The sequence below is a fragment of the Balaenoptera acutorostrata genome, chromosome 7 (assembly GCF_949987535.1).
Source record: "Balaenoptera acutorostrata chromosome 7, mBalAcu1.1, whole genome shotgun sequence".
In the NCBI taxonomy this organism is placed as follows: domain Eukaryota; kingdom Metazoa; phylum Chordata; class Mammalia; order Artiodactyla; family Balaenopteridae; genus Balaenoptera; species Balaenoptera acutorostrata.
The window spans coordinates 12,944,127-12,966,693 of NC_080070.1; the positions used below are offsets into that span (position 1 = coordinate 12,944,127).

At 38.2% G+C, this 22,567-nt stretch overlaps 1 protein-coding gene across 1 annotated transcript in view; it reads right to left on the reverse strand.

The window, feature by feature from the left end:
- Positions 1 to 582: 582 nt before the first annotated feature.
- MGAM2 (maltase-glucoamylase 2 (putative)) overlaps positions 583 to 22,567 on the reverse strand; it is a 76,515-nt gene continuing 54,530 nt past the window's right edge. Inside the window, 11 exon segments of the mRNA XM_057550439.1 lie at positions 583 to 2,750; positions 4,073 to 4,246; positions 7,790 to 7,839; positions 15,243 to 15,331; positions 16,575 to 16,699; positions 17,119 to 17,175; positions 17,587 to 17,671; positions 17,777 to 17,922; positions 18,524 to 18,640; positions 18,745 to 18,779; positions 19,058 to 19,191. Of these exon segments, the coding sequence (XP_057406422.1) occupies positions 1,833 to 2,750; positions 4,073 to 4,246; positions 7,790 to 7,839; positions 15,243 to 15,331; positions 16,575 to 16,699; positions 17,119 to 17,175; positions 17,587 to 17,671; positions 17,777 to 17,922; positions 18,524 to 18,640; positions 18,745 to 18,779; positions 19,058 to 19,191 (1,930 nt within the window). The 3' untranslated portion in view covers positions 583 to 1,832.

Consider the following 22,567-nt stretch of genomic DNA (forward strand, 5'->3'; position numbering starts at 1 on the left):
ACTATGGTTGAACAAATTCCCCCTCGGTGTTCCAAATCCCAAGTGCCTTCAGGCATGCCTTTAGCCAATGAATCTGCTCCGGTGTGGTGGGCTGGTAGCAGGATCCCGTGTGCCTTAGGACACAGAGCCCTTTGTCTGGGGTCATGGTTTGTGGTGCCAATAAGACAAGTGCCCTGGAGCTCCCTCAGTAAACATACAAGTGAGGGAGCCTGTGATCAAGTCCATTGATAAAGTTTAGAAGGATGATTTTTGTTTTGTTTTGTTTTCATAGTATATTTGACCAGGACCTGAGAGTGAAACTAGGATATTGTTGTCCTAGGGAAGTGATTCTCAAACTCTTTGGTCTCAGGATCTCTTTACTTTCAAATTTAGTGAAGACCCTGTGCTTTGTTTGGGTGGATTATATCTACTAATATTTGCTGCATTAGAAATTAAAATTGAGTCACTTGTAAAATATTTCTTTGTTCATTAAAAAATTCAAGTGCATGTTGACACAAATAATATATTTTTAATGAAAGACCAGTATATTTTCCAAAGCAAAAAAAAAGTTAGTGAAAAGAATGACATTATTTTATAATTTGTAAATCTGTTTAATGTCTGGTTTAATAGAAGACAACTGGATTCTTGTATCAGTTTCTGTATTCATCTATTGTGACACCACAGAACATAGTCTCTGGAAAGTGGTATACCAATGAGAGAATGAGTGAAAAAGGTAAAAACAATATAGTATTAATATGAAAAGAGGCTCAACTTTGTGGACCCCAGAAAGAGTGTTGGGGCCTCCCATGGTTCCCCAAACTACCTTTTCAAAATACTGTCCTAGGGTTAAGCCTTCAATAGCACCCAACTGGCAATATTTGGTTATGACCATGAATCTATTCACAGGGGTCTAGGTGATCTAAGAAAATAATAGATGAGGAATAAATGGCAAATTTGGATATGAAAGACCAAGAGCATGCTGAAAGTCTTAACACACTAAAGGAGAGTCTAGACAGTAAAATAAGAAGGAAAAGCTGGTAAGTAAAAGAAAAAGCAAACAAAACTATGAACTCTGATCCCATGGCAGAGACTGTCTCTCCTATGCCATATCTTTACATACCCATCTGTCTGGATGATTTCTGGTCTGTAGAAGAGTTAGAGTTTTGTAAGTGAATTCAGTCATTAGCAGAAACAGCAACAGCCTAAGGTTATCTCATAAATAAGTACTAATAGCATCAGTACTTGGAGAAGAAACAGTACTCAGAAGGAACAATATTACCAGTGCTGGCAGCACTCATACTTACAGAAAAAGGAGCAGTCATAGGAGAAAGAGCATTAGTGCAAATAGCATAAGTATCTGTAGGAGAAGGGGTAGTCATTGCAGAAAGAATATTACTAGTACTATTGTCCCCAGACATTGTAGGGAAAGGAGAATTTGTAATACGAGTATCATTACGAGGGCTGGCAGTAGGAAAAGTGGTTACTGTAGGAGAAGTGGTTACTGTAGCAACAGTAGTGTTCTACTTTCAGAGAAGTTAGTCATAGTAGAAAAACTGTTGCTAGTAGTATCAGCACCAGTATTTGTAGGAAAAGAGTAGTTGTAATGGACCAGTATTAGTGCTAGTAGCCTCAGTACTTGTTGAAGAATGAGTAGTCATAATCAGAACAGTAGTACCAGTGCTAGTATCAGTAGTCTTGCTGGGAAAGAAGTAGTTGTAATAAGAGTAGCACTAGTTCTAGCAGTAGTAGTATTTGTAGGGACAGGCACAGTAGTTTTAGGAACATCAGTACTCACAACTTCAACCGCACTTGTTGGGAAAGGCATGGTTGTGACAAGAAGAGTAACGTTAGTGCTAGGAAGCAGTAGTATTTGTAGGAGAAGATGTAGTGGTATTAGGGACAGTAGTACCAGTTGAAACTTCAGTAGGACTTGTTGGGAAATGCATGGCTGTGACAGGAAAAGTAACATTAGTGCTATCAGTAGTCGTATTTGCAGGGGGAGAAGTAGTGGCATTGGGAACAGTAGTACCAGTTGTAGCTTCAGCAGCACTTGTTGGGAAAGGCATGTTTGTGACAGGAAGAGTAACACTAGTGCTATCAGCAGTAGTATTTGTAGGGGAAGATGTAGTGTTATTAGGAACCATAGTACCAGCTGAAACTTCAATAGTGTTTGCTGGGAAAGGAGTGGTTGTGATGGGAAGAGTAACATTAGTGCTATCAGCAGTAGTATTTGTAGGGGAAGATGTAGTGTTATTAGGAACCATAGTACCAGTTGAAACTTCAATAGTGTTTGCTGGGAAAGGAGTGGTTGTGACGGGAAGAGTAACATTAGTGCTATCAGTAGTAGTATTTGTAGGGGAAGATGTAGTGGTATTGGGAACCTCAGTATGAGGTTCAATAGCACTTGTTGGGAAAGGAGTGATTGTGACGGGAAGAGTAACATTAGAGCTATCAGCAGTAGTATTTGTAGGGGAAGACGTAGTGGTATTAGGAACAGTAGTACCAGTTGAAACTTCAGCAGCACTTGTTGGGAAAGGCATGGTTGTGACAGGAAGAGTAACAGTAGTGCAATCAGTAATAGGACTTGAAGTAGAAGAACTAGTGTTAATAGTCTCAGAAGTAGTAGGCTTAGTAGTAGAAGGATATAAAGAACTCATTGGGAAGGTATTTGTCATAGGTGTAGTAGAAACTATAGGACCACCGTGAATCCAAGCAACCTCAGTTAACTTTTCCAGGCTGATAATCTTGTCAGTCAATTGAATAGTTAGCGTCTGCCAGAAAAGAAGAGATAAAGTTGGTATTTTAGAACTTCTTAAACATCACACTTAAGTTATGCCTCAAATTACAATATAACAAAAAAAGATGTATTCATTCTTTTCCCAGACAGTAACAGAAGGATATGAAGATTCCATTTCAGGCCCCAGTGGTTCTGACAGATAAATATAGAGACACGTGCTGTGTGTATAATCCCTATGCTGGAATCTTTCTTTCCACTTCATTTATTCAGAACCATATTGCTCACAAGTATTTGCAGTTTTGATTAAAACCAATGTTTATAAAAGTCTCTTTATTTTGCCACTAGATTTAACCTGCCTGTTTTCATGTTTCATCATCCCAACACCTAATATAGAACCTAGCACATAATAGGCATCTGACATGCTACAAAGTGTCCCCAAAAGAAGGGACTGAAAGATTTTCTGCATCATCTTAACTGGAAGTAATAACTTGCAACGGGTGGTTTTGAATTCAGTATAGTTCAGGAAAAATGTTTTGAAGTACCTAATGAGAAGAGACCATGGAGAGAAAATCTATGTGAGTATTCAAGAGGGTCATTTTCCAAACTCCAAATACCAGCAGGACACTCTGTTTTTCACCTTTTAGAAAACAGGAACTAACCCTTGTCACTTTTCTAGACCACCCCCTATGTGTTAGGAACCATATTTATAACAGGTCTAGTGCTCTATAGTGGGGTATTTTACCTCTGTGGTTACCCTTGGTACCTCTACGGGTAATTCATCTTCCCATTAGTTGGCTCTAGTAACCAAAGCAGACTCCCCTAGAGGGCCCAGTAGGGTCTGCTATTTATGTCATTCTGTTTTACTAACCAAATAATCTTATCTCACACCACTGGTGGAACATATTCATTTTGATGATTACCACAGTTTACTGCCAATTTTCACAAACATATGAGATCTATCAATTCGACCAGGGATATGAGTAATTTTAGAAAAGTGGGGGAAAATCTCCAACAATTTCAGAGGATCACTCTTTCCTTTGTTTTAGCTTCTGTCACAGAAATAAGTAAGTTTTGTTGCACTAGACTGGGAGACCAACCTTAACACATAGCACAATTTCTTTGGGACATGCATGGGAAGGATTTCACCAGCCCATTGATCATTGATCCCTGGACTATACTGGGAAGATCACTAATGTGCATGTTACAATACGGTTCAACACTTGCAACTACATATCTATTGCACATATCTATAACCTTTCAAATATAAGTAAATATAACAATGATAATAATAGTGCTAATAACTTTGCAACAAAATAAAATTAATGTATGATATGATAATATTCCTTTGAGACATACCTGATTGTAAGGGTCACTCTTGAAATTTATCACTGTGAATTGTTGGTTGTCATAGGTGGAAGTGACTTGTGTTACGTAAGTAGGGTTTATGCCCCAGATTCTAATATATCCAACTTTCAGTGAATTAGAGTCACTCAGATACTTATTGTGTACAGTCTGGGTTTGCAATACGTTCTTCAAAGAATGTATAAAGAGGAAAAAGTACATAATATATAAGTCAATAGACTTTATTCCACATTAAAATGTTTTTAAAAATCTCAAATTACTATTGTACTGGCTTGCTGTTTTTTTTCTTAAATATTTCATGAAGACCAACTTCTTGAGTACTTGTGACAATAAATTTGAGGTGCCAAAAATAGGTTTGTGTATCAACATTATGAAAGATATTTTACCTATATTATTACTAATTATTACAATGATTTTGAAAAGAAAGCATCATTATTTTTGTTTTACAGATGAGGAAACTGAGGCTCTGGGAGAAGAAATGAGAAGGTCAAGGCCACATAGTTAAAGGACATTTATATGGTTGGAATCATGATGGGCCTATGTGCATAGTACTGCATGAGTTAACACAGGTTGAACAAAGAATTATGGCAAACAGTCCCTAGGCTAAGGACAGTTTGCAACAAATATAGGAACTTATCTAAATCATGAACTGTTTTAAGTATCGACGCAAGGATTACAGTAATGTGAGAGAAGTCATGAGGTGGTGCACGATTAAGGCCTAAATGAAAATCATCATGAATATTTGTTATGGGTGTTAAGAGAAAGAAAAAAAATCACTGTGGGAATAGGGTTGTCAAGAAAGGACTTAGGAAGGACATGCAACTTCAGAAGGCCTGGGAGGATGGATGGAGTTTATAAAGACAAAATGAATAGGAAAAGGGAATGAGGTGGAGGGAGGCACAGACACACTGAATAAAGGCACAGAACAAAGGGTGCTAAGCAGAGAAATTACTGGTTAAGCATGTAAGATAAGATGATGAAGATTTTAGGCAATCAATAAGGAGCCAGTTGTAATAGAGTGAAGCTATAAACTCCTCCACTCTGATAGCAATCTAGAGAAAATGAAGAAAAGGGAATATAACATGAAGTAAATGGGTATGCTGGAGCTAGCTCTTAGTGATTTGGGAGAACCTATAATTGCCTGGAATTTTGCAAGCCAGTCAGTAGCTTGAAATTGGCTAAAATGATTGGAGTATTTACACCACAGAAAATCAGTGAATGCTACAAATCAGCCCCCAACCCCCATAACCTCATACCAGCCAGAATACCATTGATGATAACAATTACACCCAAGGGAAGCTCTCTTTCACTTCAAGCCACTGATCCTTAGGAAAAATTCCATCAAATATCACATAGAAATAAGAATCCATTTATCAATACTTTGGAGTAACAGAAGGAGGGGTTTTAGAGGTAAAAACTATTTATGGGAAACCTAATGTTTTATAATTAAGAAACAGATTAAACAGGAGAAATATCTTCCCTAGGTTGAATAACTATTTAGCAGTAGAAATAGAACTAAAATTCAGGACTTCCAGATCAACATTATAGACCTTAGAAAACAATATGTTCAGAGGAAAAACATATAATCTTCAATTCATCTTTTCTTAAATTGAGAACAGAGAAGTTACATGCTTAATTAGTATACAGAGTCTTACGTTTAGTTTCAAAAAGGCAAATGCAGGATGGAGACGGCATGACCTAATAATCATGTCTATGAAAACAATTTGATACATGTGTTTAAAAAATTAACATAGTATGAAGCAATAACAGTAAGAAAACAGAGTCTAGCTAAAAGGACATAAGAGTTAGGCAATGAACTAAGTAAGTGTTTATTGTTGCATGCATGCCACTGAGGTTTTGAGGTTGTCTTTTTTGCAGTAGGAAGTCCATGCTGTCCTATATAAGTGTAATGCAAACCACACATGTAATTTAACATTTTCTCATAGCCACACTTTTAAAAAGTAAAGAGAAATAGGAGAAACTGATTTGAAAATATGTTTTATTTAACCCAGTATATCCCAAATATTATTATTTTAACATATATTTAACATAAAATATTAATGAGATATTTTATAATCTTTTAAATATCTCAAATTAAGCTAGTCATATTTCAAATGCTCAATAGCCACATGAGGCTAGTGGCTATCTTATTGTATACCATAGTGTAGCTCTAAAATAATCTCTCAATCCTGGGCACCCTGCTTTAAGAGAAATCTAGACTAATTTTAGTCCAGACAGAATAATCAAATCTGGAAACCAGTATAAGCACAAAACAGAGGAAGTATGAAGTTAGCCTGGAGATGTGTAATTCCAAGAAGAGAAGACAGAATAAATATATGACAGATACCTGCAGATACTTGAAGCACGGTTATGTAGAAAAAACCCAACAGATTTGTGTTATACTATTCCTTAGTTAAATCCACAGGTAAAAATTACAGAGAAGCGGGACTTCCCTGGTGGCACAGTGGTTAAGAACCTGCTTGCCAATGCAGGGGACACGGGTTCGAGCCCTGGTCCAGGAAGATCCCACATGCCGCGGAGCAACTAAGCCCGTGCACCACAACTACTGAGCCTGTGCTCTAGAGCCCGCGAGCCACAACTACTGAGCTCACGTGCCACAGCTACTGAAGCCCGCGTGCCTAGAGCCTGTGCTCCGCAACAAGAGAAGCCACGGCAACGAGAAGCCTGTGCACCGCAACAAAGAGTAGCCCCCGCTCGCCACAACTAGAGAAAGCCCGCACACAGCAACGAAGACCCAACGCAGCCAAAAATAAATAAATAAATAGATTTATTAAAAAAAAAAAATTACAGAGAAGCAGATTATTGGTTTGACAGAGAATGATCCTCCTACTCTAACTGGAACTATATAGATTATCCATGGAATCATTTAACATGCCTGGTAGATTGATTGTATTATTGTCTCCAATCGTTCACCCCTCCCTATCCATACCCTTTTCCATGTAATTTTGCAATGCCCTCCCTCTCTGGATGGGGTATTCTATCCCACCTTTGTCTCTGGGGTTGGCCATGTGACTTTGCCTATTAGTCAACTTAATGCAAATGGAGATTTTAAAAAGCACTCAGGCATTTCCACTTCTATTTTTGCCCTCTTGCACAATCATGAATAGGTCACGCTCAGACCTGCCCATAAGGCCATTTTAGATCATCCAAGAGCCAGCTGACTCTCCAGTATGTGACTGACCCCTCCGGACAGGTGATCATCCAAGCAGCCTAACATTCCCATGAATGATTGCACACGGATATGAGCCAGTCAAGATCAGCCAAGTCCAGCTTAGATCATTTGAACGCTGCAAACTTATGAGCTAAATAAGCATTAATTGTTACATGCTGCTGAAGTTTTGAGGTTGTTTTTTATGCACCATTGTTGTGCAACAGATAGCTGATCTAGCATTTATCCTTCAAAATTTTATCAGCCAGAAAATGTCTCATCTCCTAAAAACATGTTATACATTTAAGGACTCAGTTTTTCCCCAGCATTATATGAATTACAAGTTTCTTTTTATAGAGTGATGGTATACTGGACAATTGTCAAAATAAGAACTGTTTCTTCCTTATTTTAATGTCAACAGACCTGATTTATAAATGTAAAGGCAGGAAGATGGGGGATATTATATTTATACAGTTCACTGATAATGTTTAATCTGTAGCTAATTGGGAAAGGATTTATAAAATTCAATAAAACAGTCTTACCTGAGCTGCTATAAAGTTTGCCAAGAAATAGTTTCTATTTTCATAGGTATCTGCAAACAAGAAGAAAGAATAAGCAACTACTCATTGTTTCAACAATAGCAGATAATCTTGCATACAGTCAGAAAATATTTCAGTGGGATCACAATTACTGATCAAGATAATCATGACCTCGCTGAGGAGCACTAAAGATAGTAGCTGAGGGAATATTTTACCCCAGGTTAGTGTGGGGATGTACATATAGAAGAGGGTGTTTTGAGGTGAGCATCAGGAGGTTGTAAATACAAGATAATCTGGATTGAACTAAGAAGAGACGGCATAGGTGAAAAAGCATGGAGGCTACTGATTGCTTTTTTCTGTGCCTACACGGCAAGCACACAGCCATGAGAATTCACATGGCTGTGATGAGAAAGGCTCAAAGCTGAGGAGAGTCTTTAGGAATTCAGGCTCACAAGTCAGATTGACATGGATTCGTATCTCCATTTTTGTATTACTGTGCAAACTCAGGCAAGTTACTTAACATTTCATCATCTGTAGAATGGAGATAATAATAGTACCTAGCTCATAGCAATGAGGTCTACAACATGCTACTTGTGCAGAATAAGTGCTCAAAATTTGTTGTTTCATGATTATCACCAAAGTCATCATCATCTTCATCTTCTTTATTCTTCTCTCCCTACTCTTAGCTCATCCTTCCACAGTGTTCCAGATCCTAAGCCCCCCTCCCTGTATATAACTTATGCCATCAATTCTTCCCCATACTCTTGCTGCTCTTACAGGTCCCAATTATACTCCAGAGCACTCCATTCTGATGCTCTCTATACCAAGCTACCATGACATCTCCTTTTTAGTGTCATATGTCTCAAAAAAAGGTAGCCTCTGCTTGTTACGTCTGGGTGCTCAACTCATAATTCAATCCTATAACGACCACTCTTCAGCTTCTGTGTTTCTTTTTTTTCACCAAATCTGGTCCTTTCAAAATCACCAGTGACAGAGTATATTAAATTTAAATATCTCATCATGACGTTCAAGATTTTTAGCCTCTTTGCCCACACATCTCCTCCTTGAAATACTCCTTAGTTGATGTCTACTTTACTCATTCTCCTCATGTGGCTCCTTTAACTCCTATTTCTTAAAAGTCATTTTCCTTTCATGTTCTATTCTTAGCCCTTGTCAACATTCCATCTCTAACCAATATTCCAGCATAGTCTCTCCCTGAACCAATAATGATCTTTGTTTTCTAACTTACCTACACTCTTGTAGAAACAAACAATTATAAACCCATATTTTTAAATTTAGCTTTGGCTAGAAAATATAACCTAAGCAAATACCATAGCCTCTTTTAGCAGTTTTAATTTAAAATTTTTAAAGAATGGGATTCTGTTAATACAGGTGATTTAAGATTAACCTTGACCTAGCTATTGAATCTCCTTAAATCTAAGTAAAGTTTAACAAATAATTACAAATCAGTTAAGAGAAAAATTAAATCAAATCTATACTTATACTGTATCTTCGTATTTTAAATTTTAGTTTCTAGGTCTGGTGAAAAGGGCAAAATGCTTCTCTATAGATCTTAAAAAGTGTAAAAAGTTTAAAACTTTCAGGGACTATTGATTTTTAACTTTGAGGCTAAAATATACTTGTTGTAGGAACCTACAATTTTATAGAAAATTGGTTTTTTCCCTCATATTTTTCAAATATATTGCTCATAGGGAGCTGATTTTACACACTAACTGTGGTGCTATAAATCCAATACAATATCAATCATCTAGTCTAATCAGCTCAAGCTATATAAAAGGACTCTAGATTCCCTTAAAACATTGGTTCTCAAACAGCAGTAATTCTGCTGGTGAAACATTTAGCAGTATCTAGAGACATATTTGGTTGTTAACATCATGGGGCTGGGGGAACGCTTCTGGCATCTAGTGGGTAAAGGGCAGGGGTGTTGTTAAACATTGTATAATTAACAGTTCAGCCACCACCAATAACAAAGAATTATCTAGCCCCAAATGTCAATATGATCAAGGTCGAGAAAACCTGCTCAAAAAAAAGGCACTTTCTTAAAAAAGAAGAAAGTTAGAGAACTCTTGCTTCCTGATTACGAAAGTTACTTCAAAGCAACTGTAATCAAGACAGTGTGGTACTGGCCATTAACTCCTTTTGCTATAATTTTTTGCTCACCAAACAAATTCTTGATTGAAATTTCATCTTTCACATAGACTTCACTGAAGGAAAAAATATGTACTTCCTAATAGATGGGAACACCTTAGCCCATTAATAAATACAGTTCTTAAATTTAAAAATTGGCATTGGGGGCTTCCCTGGTGGCGCAGTGGTTGAGAATCTGCCTGCCAATGCAGGGGACACGGGTTCGAGCCCTGGTCTGGGAAGATCCCACATGCCACGGAGCAGCTGGGCCCGTGAGCCACAATTGCTGAGCCTGCGCGTCTGGAGCCTGTGCCCCGCGACGGGAGGGGCCGCGATAGAGAAAGGCCCGCGCACCGCGATGAAGAGCGGCCCCCGCTTGCCGCAACTGGAGAAAGCCCTCGCACGAACCGAAGACCCAACACAGCCAAAAAATAAAATAAATAAATAAATAAAATCAAGTAAAAAACTTAAAAAAAAAAAAAAAAAAAATTGGCATTGGGGCATATTATTCTCTTATAAGGTTCAAGTCCCACTCCCTTACAGCCTGGTTTGGGTGGCTGGTTAACCTCCTTTCTCTGACTTTTGGGCTTTTTGTTGTTATGTTAACCACCGTGGTTTCAATGTAAGATATCTTAAAAGCTTGTAATGGAATTTTATTATTTATCTTGCACATTAATGATACATTTTATTCAGCACCCATGTGCCAGGAATGCTCTCTCTATATTAAATCAACTAAATCCGCATAAAAAATCTACATGATAAGTAGTATCTTGCAGATTTTAAAAGCTGAGGAAATGTAGGCAGAAAGATATACAGCCGTAAAGCTTTCCAAAAGACATACAACTAGTAAATGACTGAAATGGTATTTAAAGCCAGATCTATTAAATTCCAACATGCCACATATCTCTCCACAGAGTTTACTTAAAAAAAAAAAAAAGTCCAAAGACTGAATGGAACTTTGAAAACAGAAGTAATCTAATTCCTTCGTATCCCTCCATTTAGCTAGTTCCACCTATAAATGAACAACAAAACATCTCTCTTATATACTATATTAAATGAGTATAGGCTTCTAATGTATTATCCATACACTAAGAAGAGAAATTTAAAGTGTCATTTGCAACATCATCGAAAACTTAGAAATACTTAGGATATACTTAAAATCTGTGTAAGACCCATGCACTGAAAATTATAAAACGTTGCCGAGAATAATTAAAGAATACCTAAGTAATTTAAGATGATATAGATAGATAGATAGATATCCCAAAATTTATCTTTAGAATCAATGCAATTTCAATTAAAATTCTAACAAGTTTTTTTGTTAGGTATTGACAAGTTGACTTTAAAATTTATATGAAATTCAAAGGAGCTACAATAGACAACAATTTTGAAACTACATTAGTCAAGACAGTATGGTATTGGCATAAGGATAAACATATAGATCAATAGAACAAATAATCCAAAAATAAACTCTCAACCACGTATAACCTATTGATAGCTAACAACGGTGTCAAAATAATACAATAGGGAAAAAGATTCTGTTTTCAAGAAGGTGGTGCTTGGGGACTTCCCTGGTGGTCCAATGGTAAAGAATCCACCTTGTAATGCAGGGGACGCTGGTTCGATCCCTGGTCGGGGAACTAAGATCCCACATGCCGCGGGGCAACTGAGCTCGCGTGCCTCAGCGAGAGAGCCTGCATGCCGTAAACTACAGAGCCCCTGCGCCCTGGAGCCCACACACCACAACTAGAGAGAGAAAGTCCACACTCCATAACTAGAGAGAAGCCAGCACGCCTCAGTGAAGAGCCCGTTCACTGCAAGGAGAGATCCCGCATGCCGCAACTAACACCTGACACAGCCAACAAAATAAATGAAAATAAATAAATATTTTTTTTAAAAAAAGGTAGTGCTTGATCAACTGGACACTTACATGGGGGAAAAATTAACCTTGAGTATTACATACATACAAAATTTAATACTAAAGAGATGATGGTTCTAAATGTAAAAGCTAAAACTGTAAAACTTCCAAAAATATAGGAGAAAATATTAGTAACCTTGGGTTAGGCCAGGTGATGTTGTGATTTATGATAAATAATATATATATGGTCTTCATCAGAGTTTCTGGTACAGAGCCCTAAAACCCTTGGCATTTCAAGTCATGAGAGCAATCAAGGTGTCTTTTATTATGTTAATGAGATGACTTTTGGAAAGCATCTCAGAATGGTGTCTGGTTGCCAGGAGAACCAACTATGTGGTTTGAGGGTTGAAACTTTCAGTCCCATCCTGAGACTTCTGGGAGGGGAGAGAGGCTGAAGATTGCATCAATAGGCAATGGCCAGTGATTTAATTACCACAGCCATGTAATGAAGCTTTCAAAAAAAACTCCAAAGATTGACATATATACACTACTATGTATAAAATAGATAACTAATAAGGACCTACTGTATAGCATAGGGAACTCTACTCAATGCTCTGTGGTTACCTAATAGGGAAGGAAATCTAAAAAAGAGTGGATATGTGTATACGTATAACTGATTCACTTTGCTGTACAGCAGAAACATTGTAAAGCAATTATACTTGAATAAAAATTAAAAAAAAAAAAACCCAAAAGATGAGATCCAGAGAGCTTAGGGGCTGGTGTACACGTGGAGATGTGGGGAGATGACACACCTGGAGAGGGCAGGGAAGCTCTGCAACCCTTCCCACATACCTTGCCTTGTGCATCTCTTCTGTCTGGCTATTCCTGAGTTGTATTCTTGTATACTAAACCCATAAACTAGTAAGCAAAATGTTTCTCTGAGGTTGTTAGCCACTCTAGCAAATTAATCAAACCTGAGGAGGGGGTCATGGGAACCTCTGATTTATAGCCAGTCAGTCAGAAGCACAGGTGACAACCTAAACTTGCAACTGGTATCAGAAGTGGGAGGGGAAGGCAGGAGGAGGAAGTCTTGTGAAACTGACTGGCACTGACAGGGGGATCTGACACTATCTCCAGGTAATTAGTGTCAGAATTGAGTTGAATTGTAGTACATCCAGCTGGTGTCCCAGAATTGCTTGCTGGTGTGGAGAAACACCCACCTACATATATGTTGGAATTGATACCAGAACACTTTTTAGGCCAAGAAGCACAAATCATAAAAGAAAAGCATGAATAAATGGATTTTTATCAAAATTAAATTTACTCTTTGCAAGACACCATCATGGAATTGAAATGGCAAGTCACTGACAGGGAGAACAAATCATATATCTGATAAAAGACTGGTATAATACATAACTCGTAGAACTCAATAATGAAAAGACAAATGACACAATAAAAAATGGATGAAGGACTTAAACTGATACCTCACATAAGAAGGTATACAAATAGCCAATGAACACATTATAAGATGCTCAACATTAAGGAAATGTAAATCAAGTCCATAAACAGATGCTCTATACACCTACTAGAATGGTTAAAATTTTGAAAACTGACAACACCAAGTGTTGGTGAGGATGTAGAAAACTGGAACTCTAAATTAGTATTGTTAGTAATGGGAAATAGTACAGCCACTTTAGAAAATAATTTGGCATTTTCTTCAACAGTTAAACATACACTTATCATATGACCCAGCCCAGCAATTCCACTTCCAGGTTTTCACCCAAGAGAAGTGAAAACATATGGTCATTTTGTAACTTACGCTCAAATAACCATGGCAGATTGTGCCTAATGGTAAAAAAATACGAAACAACTAAAATATTTATCAATAAGTAAATGGATAAATGAATTGGGGTACTCCCACAAGATGGACTATTATTCAGGAGTCAAAAGTAATGAACTTTTACGTGCAATAATATGGATAAATTTTTTAAAATATTTTGCTAAGCGAAAGAAGCTAAACGCATAAAGAGTGCACACTGTATGATTCGATTTACATAAAACCTAGAAAAGATAAATCTAATCTATAGTGACAGAAAGCAGACCGGTGGTTGTCAGGGCCTGGAAATGAGGATTGGGAGTGGGGGGCAGTTTGCTGGAAAGAATTAAAAGGGGTTCGTGGTTATGAAAATATTCTGTACCTTTATTGTGGTGGTGGTTATGCAACAACTGTATACATTTGTCAAAACTTATAGAACTGTACACTTAAAATGGATACACTTTACTTACGTAAATACAACTCAATCAAGTTGATTAAAAAACAATAATTTTACTTTTAGGAATCTACCCTATGGAAATAATCTGAAGTATGAACAAAGGTTAATATTCATGGTTGTTATAACAATAAAAACTGAGAACACCCTGTACCCTGTATAGGGAAAAACTATAGAAAGTTAGATAAATTATGGTATACCCTCTCAACGGAATGTGATAATCATAAGGGTATTTACAAGGTGTATAAAATAGTATCTAGACATTTGTGTCATTATGTTAAGTGCAAAGAAACAGGATTCACAAATTAAGTATGCAGTATGTTTTCAGCAATATAGAAAATTAAGGATTATTTTAAGTAATATTTTCTAATTTTTTATCTTTAAAATGTTTTCTTTCATGAGACTATATTTACCCTTATAATGAAGAAAACCAAAAGGAGGAAACCTTTAGAAATATTTTACTATTGAAAAATAAGATATAAATTCAGTAACTGCTACATGTTACAAGATTAGAATGTTCTGGTCCACAGTAACAGGTATTGGCAAATGGACATCAGCTGGTGACAGTGTGTCTGTAAATCTATAGAAATGCCTGAGGAAGAGGGTGCTCTGACTATAGTGATGAACACCAATTATCTAAGGTAAAACTGTCATATCCCTAGATTGGGGAAAGAAAGCATACAAAGCACTATTTCATTGATATAAGTATCCACTGACAATATTTAATTCCCTATTTCTGGGACACCAAGAAATTTTCTAAGCTCTAATTTGTCTCCTGAGTGGGCCTACTTAGGAGGAAAAGGGTGCCTGTGCCTGGTTCTAGACGGCTGGCCCAAATAATAGAGGCAGGTCTATGAACCACTGAGAAAGGATGGTCAGCTTGATATTTGCACCCACACTCTTTTATCATAGCAAGACAGTTATACAGAGATAAGTCACCCTGGATGAACCCATAACATCAGATTGATGAACCTACAAAGTTAGGGACCACATACCCTTCTATTACAATTACAACGTAATACAAATGAGCAGGCAAAAGTTGCAAAAATTCTCCCAACAGCATTGCTTTATTAATAGTAGTAGAAATAGAGACAGGTTTTCAGTTCATGACAATTATATCCTGAGCCTCTATGGTATGGTTTTGCTGAATGCTGTATGGGGGTCCTGGAAAGTTCATACTCACCAATGCTTTGTCCATCATCCCAGAACAGCTGACCTTCAGCTCTCCCATTGTCATCCAAAGCAACAATCAATCCCATATATTTTTGTCGGCTATAAAAAAAAAAGAGTTATTTTTTTCTCTAGATTGTAGGTTGTAAGAATGAAGGACAGCGTCTGTTGAAAATATTATTCATCCAGAAAAAAGTAAATGCATTAAAAATACACATAAAATTCTAAAAACAGATAAGGTGAGATAAAAGATACTTAAAAGCTAACAGAATAAAACATTTACACTTTAATGAAATATCTGATAAAACTTCAACTTGCAAAAATCAAATACATACACTTTACTTATATACATATTATAAGTAATATAAGAAGCTACTTCTTCTTTAGGAAGAAGACCACCCTCCCCTGCAAAAAAAAAAAAAAAAAAAAGCCTTTAGCAGCTTCCAAATTGCTACATAATACAATGCAATGTATTTATCCTGCATTTACAACCCTCCATGACCTGATACTAACCTCCTTGAATTTTATTTTTTTTATCCCTCTCCCTTATCAGTGCTCCAGTTAAACTGAATGGTTTACTATCCTCCAAATTCAACTCATTTTTCATCTTTAGTTCTTTAATCCTCCCAGAACATCTCTTTCTCTTGTCTTCATACATTCAAATTCTATTTATTATTCAAGACTCAGTTCAGAGCCCTATTTCTTAGGAAACCATGCTTTACAGCACAAGGGTGAAGGTTAACTTCTCTCTTTTTGAGTTGTTACTATCCTTGTTTTGTGTGTCTCTCTTGATATAACATGCTCTCCTTAATTTATTATGTATAAGTGTGTGTGTATATATTGGGTTGGCCAAAAAGTTCGTTCGGTCAGTGAATACCTTGTTCAATAAAATTCTTGGTGAAAATGAAAATATGTCTTCTATTCTTACTTAAAACCGAACGAACTTTTTGGCCAATCCAATATATATGTATATATAATCTCTCCTTGAGTTCACCAAAGTAGATCTGGATATGAGCACTAAAACCCTGGGTAGACATCACAAATCAAAGAGCTTATTAATATTCCCAATTTTTAAAATAATGTGTAAAGAGGTACATGCTGCTACCCTCAGGAAAACTTTCATCCCGGACCTTTGACACAGAGCTACAGATCAGAGTTCTCCCCAGGGATGACTTCATGAATTCATTCTCCCCCAGATCCCATTTGGAAGGTACTCACAGAATCATATCAATGAAACCGTCCATATTTAGTTTATCCACAGAGCCTCCATCAAGGTGGGCCACTTCCCGTAAGGCTGCCTCATTATGGCAAAGTGAGGCCATCAGACACTGCTTCCCTTCCTTACCTGGAGTGAGTGTTCATCGCAGGTTCTTGCCAAGGCACGATGTAGCCTCCTCTGATATGAAGGTTGATATGGTCAAGGGGAGCCTCCAGGATTTTCTACTCACCGGCCGATTCATTGCCAGATTCCTAGAAGTGAGAAAACAGGCAAGGAATGATGACAAAAAAAAAAAAAAAGATAAAATGAATGCATGCTTTATTACAAGTCCTTCCTTTCCAAGGAAATGTGTTGGAAAATCAGCAAAATACTGCAAATCTAAGGAGAAAAATCTCTGATTTTCAGCTTTGCTAAAACCTCGAAAATCTAGTCTTTTCTCTGTATTCTCCAGAAAAGGTGGGGGATTGGGGACAAGTCAATGTAACATGGGTGTCAGATTTTACCTATTTAGGCTTTATGGATACTTTTATTTAAGCAAACCTTGCATGGCCGAAAGGCTGGAAATTATTGCCTTAGAAAATATGTGCCTGAAAGTCAGGAGAAAGTTCCAGGCTCCTCTCTCTGACTGCATACACCAACCTGGTTCTTCACAGACAATGTTGGTTCTTACCGTGCTATAGTCATACCAACGGGCTCTGGGAAAATAAGCATAGACCTGAAAAGTGTTCTGAAACATAAAATCAACATGTCATTATGAATATTCCAATTTAATTTTAACTTTTTAAAATTACCTCTGTAACTTAAGATTAAAAAAGGAATTTGATTAATGACTTTAAGAGTTTGGAAGGTTTTATAGAGAAAACCTAGGAAATTCTTCTTTAAACACACAGAAAAATAAAATTTTTAAAAAGGTAGATTTTGCAAGGATGCAAAGTGACAAGACACTAAAATGAGAATCAATTGTGGTTGTAAAGCTTCCATTAATGGAGACCTTGAAAAAAGATAAAGATCTCCCTTAGAAGTTCTAGAAATGCATTTGCCTGAAAATAGTGAGCTGTATAAGACAATCTGTAAAATGCCCTTCCTGTACTTTAGATTATGTGATTGGAGGGTGTCTGATCTGTGATGGAAAACTCACATTTTCCAGCACGGGGCTGATTAAGATGGCAGGGCCCAGCATGAACTGATGGTCTATATCCCATGTTGTGCGATCTTCTGTAAACCTTAAAGAATAAATACGAAAAATCCACCCATACTGTTATGACAGGTGCAGGGGGTTATTCCCAAGATATCCCAGACCTGCCGCTTGGGTAAGAGGCTCTACTCACTCATGGAGAAGGGGTCGGGCAACAGCGCTGCCCTCAACGTGAGCTTTATGCATCAGAGTATAGAGGTAAGGCAGCAGGGTGTATCTGGTCTGGAGGACTTTTCTTGACATCTCAAAGTTTCAGTCCCAGGCCACAGGATCTTGTCTCTAAAAGGATAAAGGAGCACGTGAAAGGTCACCTCCTCTTTCCTCCATCCTAGCGGTATGAGAAAAGGACCAGAGCAGGCACATATCCCATATGTAGGTTACACACCCTTTCTCCTTTCATTTCTAGCTTCCTCTTTCCCTACATCTGCCCTCTTTCTAAACTGGATCTCCTTGTTTCCTCCCCGCTTCCTCCCCTTCATCATGGACCCCTCAGTATCTGCACAGGTCTAGCCTTGGCGCCGCACATGTGTAGAGAGATGGGTCTCTACACAGCACTGACATAACTTGGATAGATTTAAGTAAAATACAAATCCATTGTTCTTAAAAGCAAAAGGAGCCTCTTTTATTTTAGCCCCATAGAGAGCCATAAGCACTTTTCTCCTCGTAGGCATTAATTCCCTGAGAGATGAGAAAAAGTATATTCTTGAAAATTGTTGGTAATTCTGGGGTTTTGAACTCTGAGGGTTTTACAAGCAATGGAGCTGCTGCTGGTGATTTTTATATTTTTTCATCATACAAATAAGTACGGTGCTCTTGAGGGTTAAAAGGAAGTTGTGATGTGAGGACACAGAATACCTGCAACATAACCTGCTTCCCTCACCCTTGTCCCGAATGTGTTGTGGTTCCCGGAAGATGGATAAAACGCCCCCAGCTGCATCCAGCGAACACACATCTCATACTCAGCATCTCCAAAGAATCCGCAAATGTCTGCTCCTGTCTGAGAAGATGTAGAATCAGAGCACATTTTAGGTGGGACTTTTGTGGGTTGCAGACACACTGAGATCTGACTGGGGAATTAGTAATGGCCCCAGTAGGACTTACATAAGAGATTCCAAAGAGACTGAACTCCATCATGCCTGCAATGAGAAGATACAGCTCTGTGGGGCTCATAAAAACAGCCCTTTGGAAGGGTGGTTTTGACCTGTCTCTTCCACACCGCATTTGAAAGCTCTGGGCCACTCATGATGAAAATATCAGAAGATGGGTGTGGATTAAAACTCACACCCACAGAGAACTCAGCTCCTGTTGCTTTTATTGACCATGTAGATGATGACTAGATACAACCGATGTGGCTGAAGAGCACACACCCCAGTCCCCTCCCCACCAGGAGAGGCCCCAGGATAAGCCCACACACCAATGACAGATTTCTCCAGCGGGTCCCACACGGCCATGCTGTCACCCAGCCAGCGTCCCCCCCAGCGGCCAGAGGAGGGGAAAGTGGAGCGAGTGATGACGATCCCTCACTGTCCCGTCACCTCCTGCACAGCTCTGCTCGGAGGGGAACAAGGGGGTGAGCTGAAGGTGAATTTGAGGCTGGACAGCCATGGGACTTTATCACAGAGAGCAGCTTCAGCCTGGAGCATCTGCTATTTAAAAGTGATGCTTGGAGTCCCAGTGAACTTCCCAGGAGAACAAATGGGGATAGAGCATCACCTAATATGTGGATTTCTTTTCTTTAAAAAGAAAGTCTAATTAACTAGCTGTCTACTTCTAGGTAAGAGGAGGGGTGGGGTGATGTGTAGAACATATTTATAGAATGATTACTCTTATCCCAAGTATTATACTGGTCACGTTCATGTGTACGGTCTTACAACCTTGGCCTCCTTTTACTGTCAGGAAACTGAGACTCAAAGTAGATAATTTGTCAGTCATTTAAAGAGCAAGGAGGCAGATCTGAGACCCATACAAAAGTATATATGACTTTTGGGATTGACATGTACACACTGCTATATTTAAAATAGATAACCAACATGGACCTACTGTAAAAATAAAATAAAATGGCATAAATACAAAAAATAAATAAAAGTATATATGACTATGGCTCTTTTTGGTAATATGCTCTCTACTGGGCTACTCCTCAAAAAGTAGGATAAATTTTGCACACGGGGCAAATACACATAAAAGATGTTTATCTCTCTCAATGGAAGGTCAGTCTTCTGTATGCAGCTTTAGGCAGAAAATAAAAACAATGTGTGAGAGAAAAATCAATGCAACAAAAGAGAAAATCTATTGATAGATGCTAGTATATGATGTAACCAAATATTTGCTAAAGAAAGCATCACAAATCAATAGACAGAGATAAGTTATTCAAAAAGTGATGTCAGGAAAAGAAGCTAGCTATAGTGAAAACTAATCCATTTAGGTTACTTCCAATATTTCACACCCAAATAAATCCAAAAATGGATGGAGATGTGTGAGTGCGTGCGTGCGCACACACACACACACACACATTCACAGTGAGAGGTAATGAAGGTCTGAAATAAGGCAGGGATACAGAGTAAGGGTGGATGTGAATGGTGCAAAGAACTTTGTCACTGACCATGTCAGAATTCTAGAAGTTTACCAGCCAAAGAAATGAAAGAAATGAAAATTGTCTATCCAAGAAAAACTACTAAATCTTGGCCAGATAGTGAGGCCTCTGGGATTTTAACTTGGGGCTAGTCCCAGCCCGCCCCATCCCTAGCTCACTGGCACCAAAAGCCAGCAGCCAACAGAGCTCTGACCTCTTTTGGAGCTCTGTTAAAAGCACTATCCCCAGAGCACAATATATACTTTTTTCCTAACTTCCAGTCCCCAGGAAAAATCTCTATTCCCAGGGTGTTAGGGCCACTTGATTTGACTCAGAGCTCAACTCAGCAGGAAGAAAATAATTCCAACCAGGAAATTACCAAAACTGTAACCATTTACTGGCAACATCCCAGGTGCTCAGGCTGTGGCTTCAGTTGAGGCAAAGAAAAGTATGGCTGGGAATTTAAAAGTAAATCCTGGAAAACTGGAACCATGAAGAACTTGGAAAAGCTCTTAGACTACATACATCCACAAGGCTGTGCACATGCTCAGAAAAGAACCATAAAAGAAGGTTCCAGGGCCCACTTCTGGCTGAACCTGAGCCCCTAAGTGAGCAAGAGTGAAAGGTGAGGCTGTCTCACAAACTTCCCTAAGTGTGAAGGTATGTTTTCTCATAGAGGCAAGATATAGAGGCAAGGCGTTTAAGGTGCCCAAGGTGGGCTTACTGTTGCCCTCAGCTTGACTAAGCTTTAGGCTGGGTTCTTCCTGACTTGAGGACCCTGCCCTCCCTTTTCTTAGAGCATTACTTTAGATACATTTAACTGTAAATTCTTTCTCTGCCCCTTGAGATGTAAATCTTTTTAAAAGCCTCTTGCCTCCCCAGTTTTCCAGCCCTTGAACATCTTTGTCATGGACCTGGGAGCCATCCCTTTGAAATGTAATCAGCAAGGAGGACAGTGCCCCATCCAGAGTCCCCTAGGAGGCTAGGAGCCTAACTTCATCAGGGTCTCCTTGCTTCAAGTTGTAAAATTACCTCTGTTATGGAAGATAAGAAGAAGTTACTTTTTCCTCTGAGTAAGGCCAACTTAGTAAAAGCTAATTTTACTAATGGCCTAGAAACTCCCCACCCCAGCTCTCAAAAACTCTCCAGACCTTTGTTTCAACGGAGTTGACCTCAGACCAAGTTCTGATTTCTGTCTCTCTCTCTTATTGTAATAGCATTAATAAAGCCTCCCTTGCCTGTTTAACTTTGTCCAGTGTAAGTTTTGCTTTGATGAAGGAAATCTTCTGACTGATCATTGGCTGACCACTAAATTCTACTGATCCAGGGGTGTCCCCAAGGAAGCAAGTCTTAAAAAAATAAAAGATCTAAAAAAGGGGGGGATATCAGAGAACTCAGTGGCCACACACTGCAGGAGAATACAGAATCTACAGAGTGAGACAGAGAAGTTGCGAAACAAATAAATAACAATAAAAACAACAAAAATTACGACAACAAAAACCCAACAACAACAAACCTGCTGGCAGTCAGTGAGGGATTTTATGTCAGAGTTGTTACAGTTTGTTTTCTAAATTGTCCAGTTTTCAACAAAAAATTCAGCCATGCAAAGGAACATGAAAGATGCCATATAAACAGGGGAAACGGCAGCCAACAGACAATGTTGCTGAGGGCACTTAGTAGACAATGACTTTAAATTAGCTATTACAAATATGTTCCAAGAACTAAAGGAAAGCATATCTAAACAATTAATGAGAAGCATGACAACAATAATGTCTCACTAAATAGAGAATATCAATAGAGACAGAACTTACTGAAGAAAAACAAATAGAAATTCTGGAGTTGAAAAATACAATAAGTAAAATGAAAAATTCACTAGAGGGACCAGGTTCAACATCAGATTTGAGCTAGGAAAAGAAACAGTCAGCAAACTTGAAGATGGGTCAATAGACATGATCCAGTCTTAGTAACAGAAAGAAAAAGGAATGAAGAAAAGTAAACAGAACCCCAGGGACCTGTGGGACACCATCCAATGTACCGACATACACATAATTGGAAACTTAGAAGGAGAAAAGAAAGAGAAAGGGGCAGAAAAATATTTGAAAAAAAATGGCCAAAAAGTTATACTCTGAAAACTATAAAATGCCGCTGAAAGAAATTAAAGGCGATGTAAAGAAATGGAAAGACATCTTATGTTAACGGATCAGAAGACTTAAAATTGTGAAGATGGCAATATTCCCCAGACTGTTCTATAGATCCAACGAAATTCCTATCAAAGTCATTATTATTTTCAGAAATTGACAAGCTGATCCTAAAATTCATATAAGAGACCCAGAATAGACAAAACAATCTTGAATA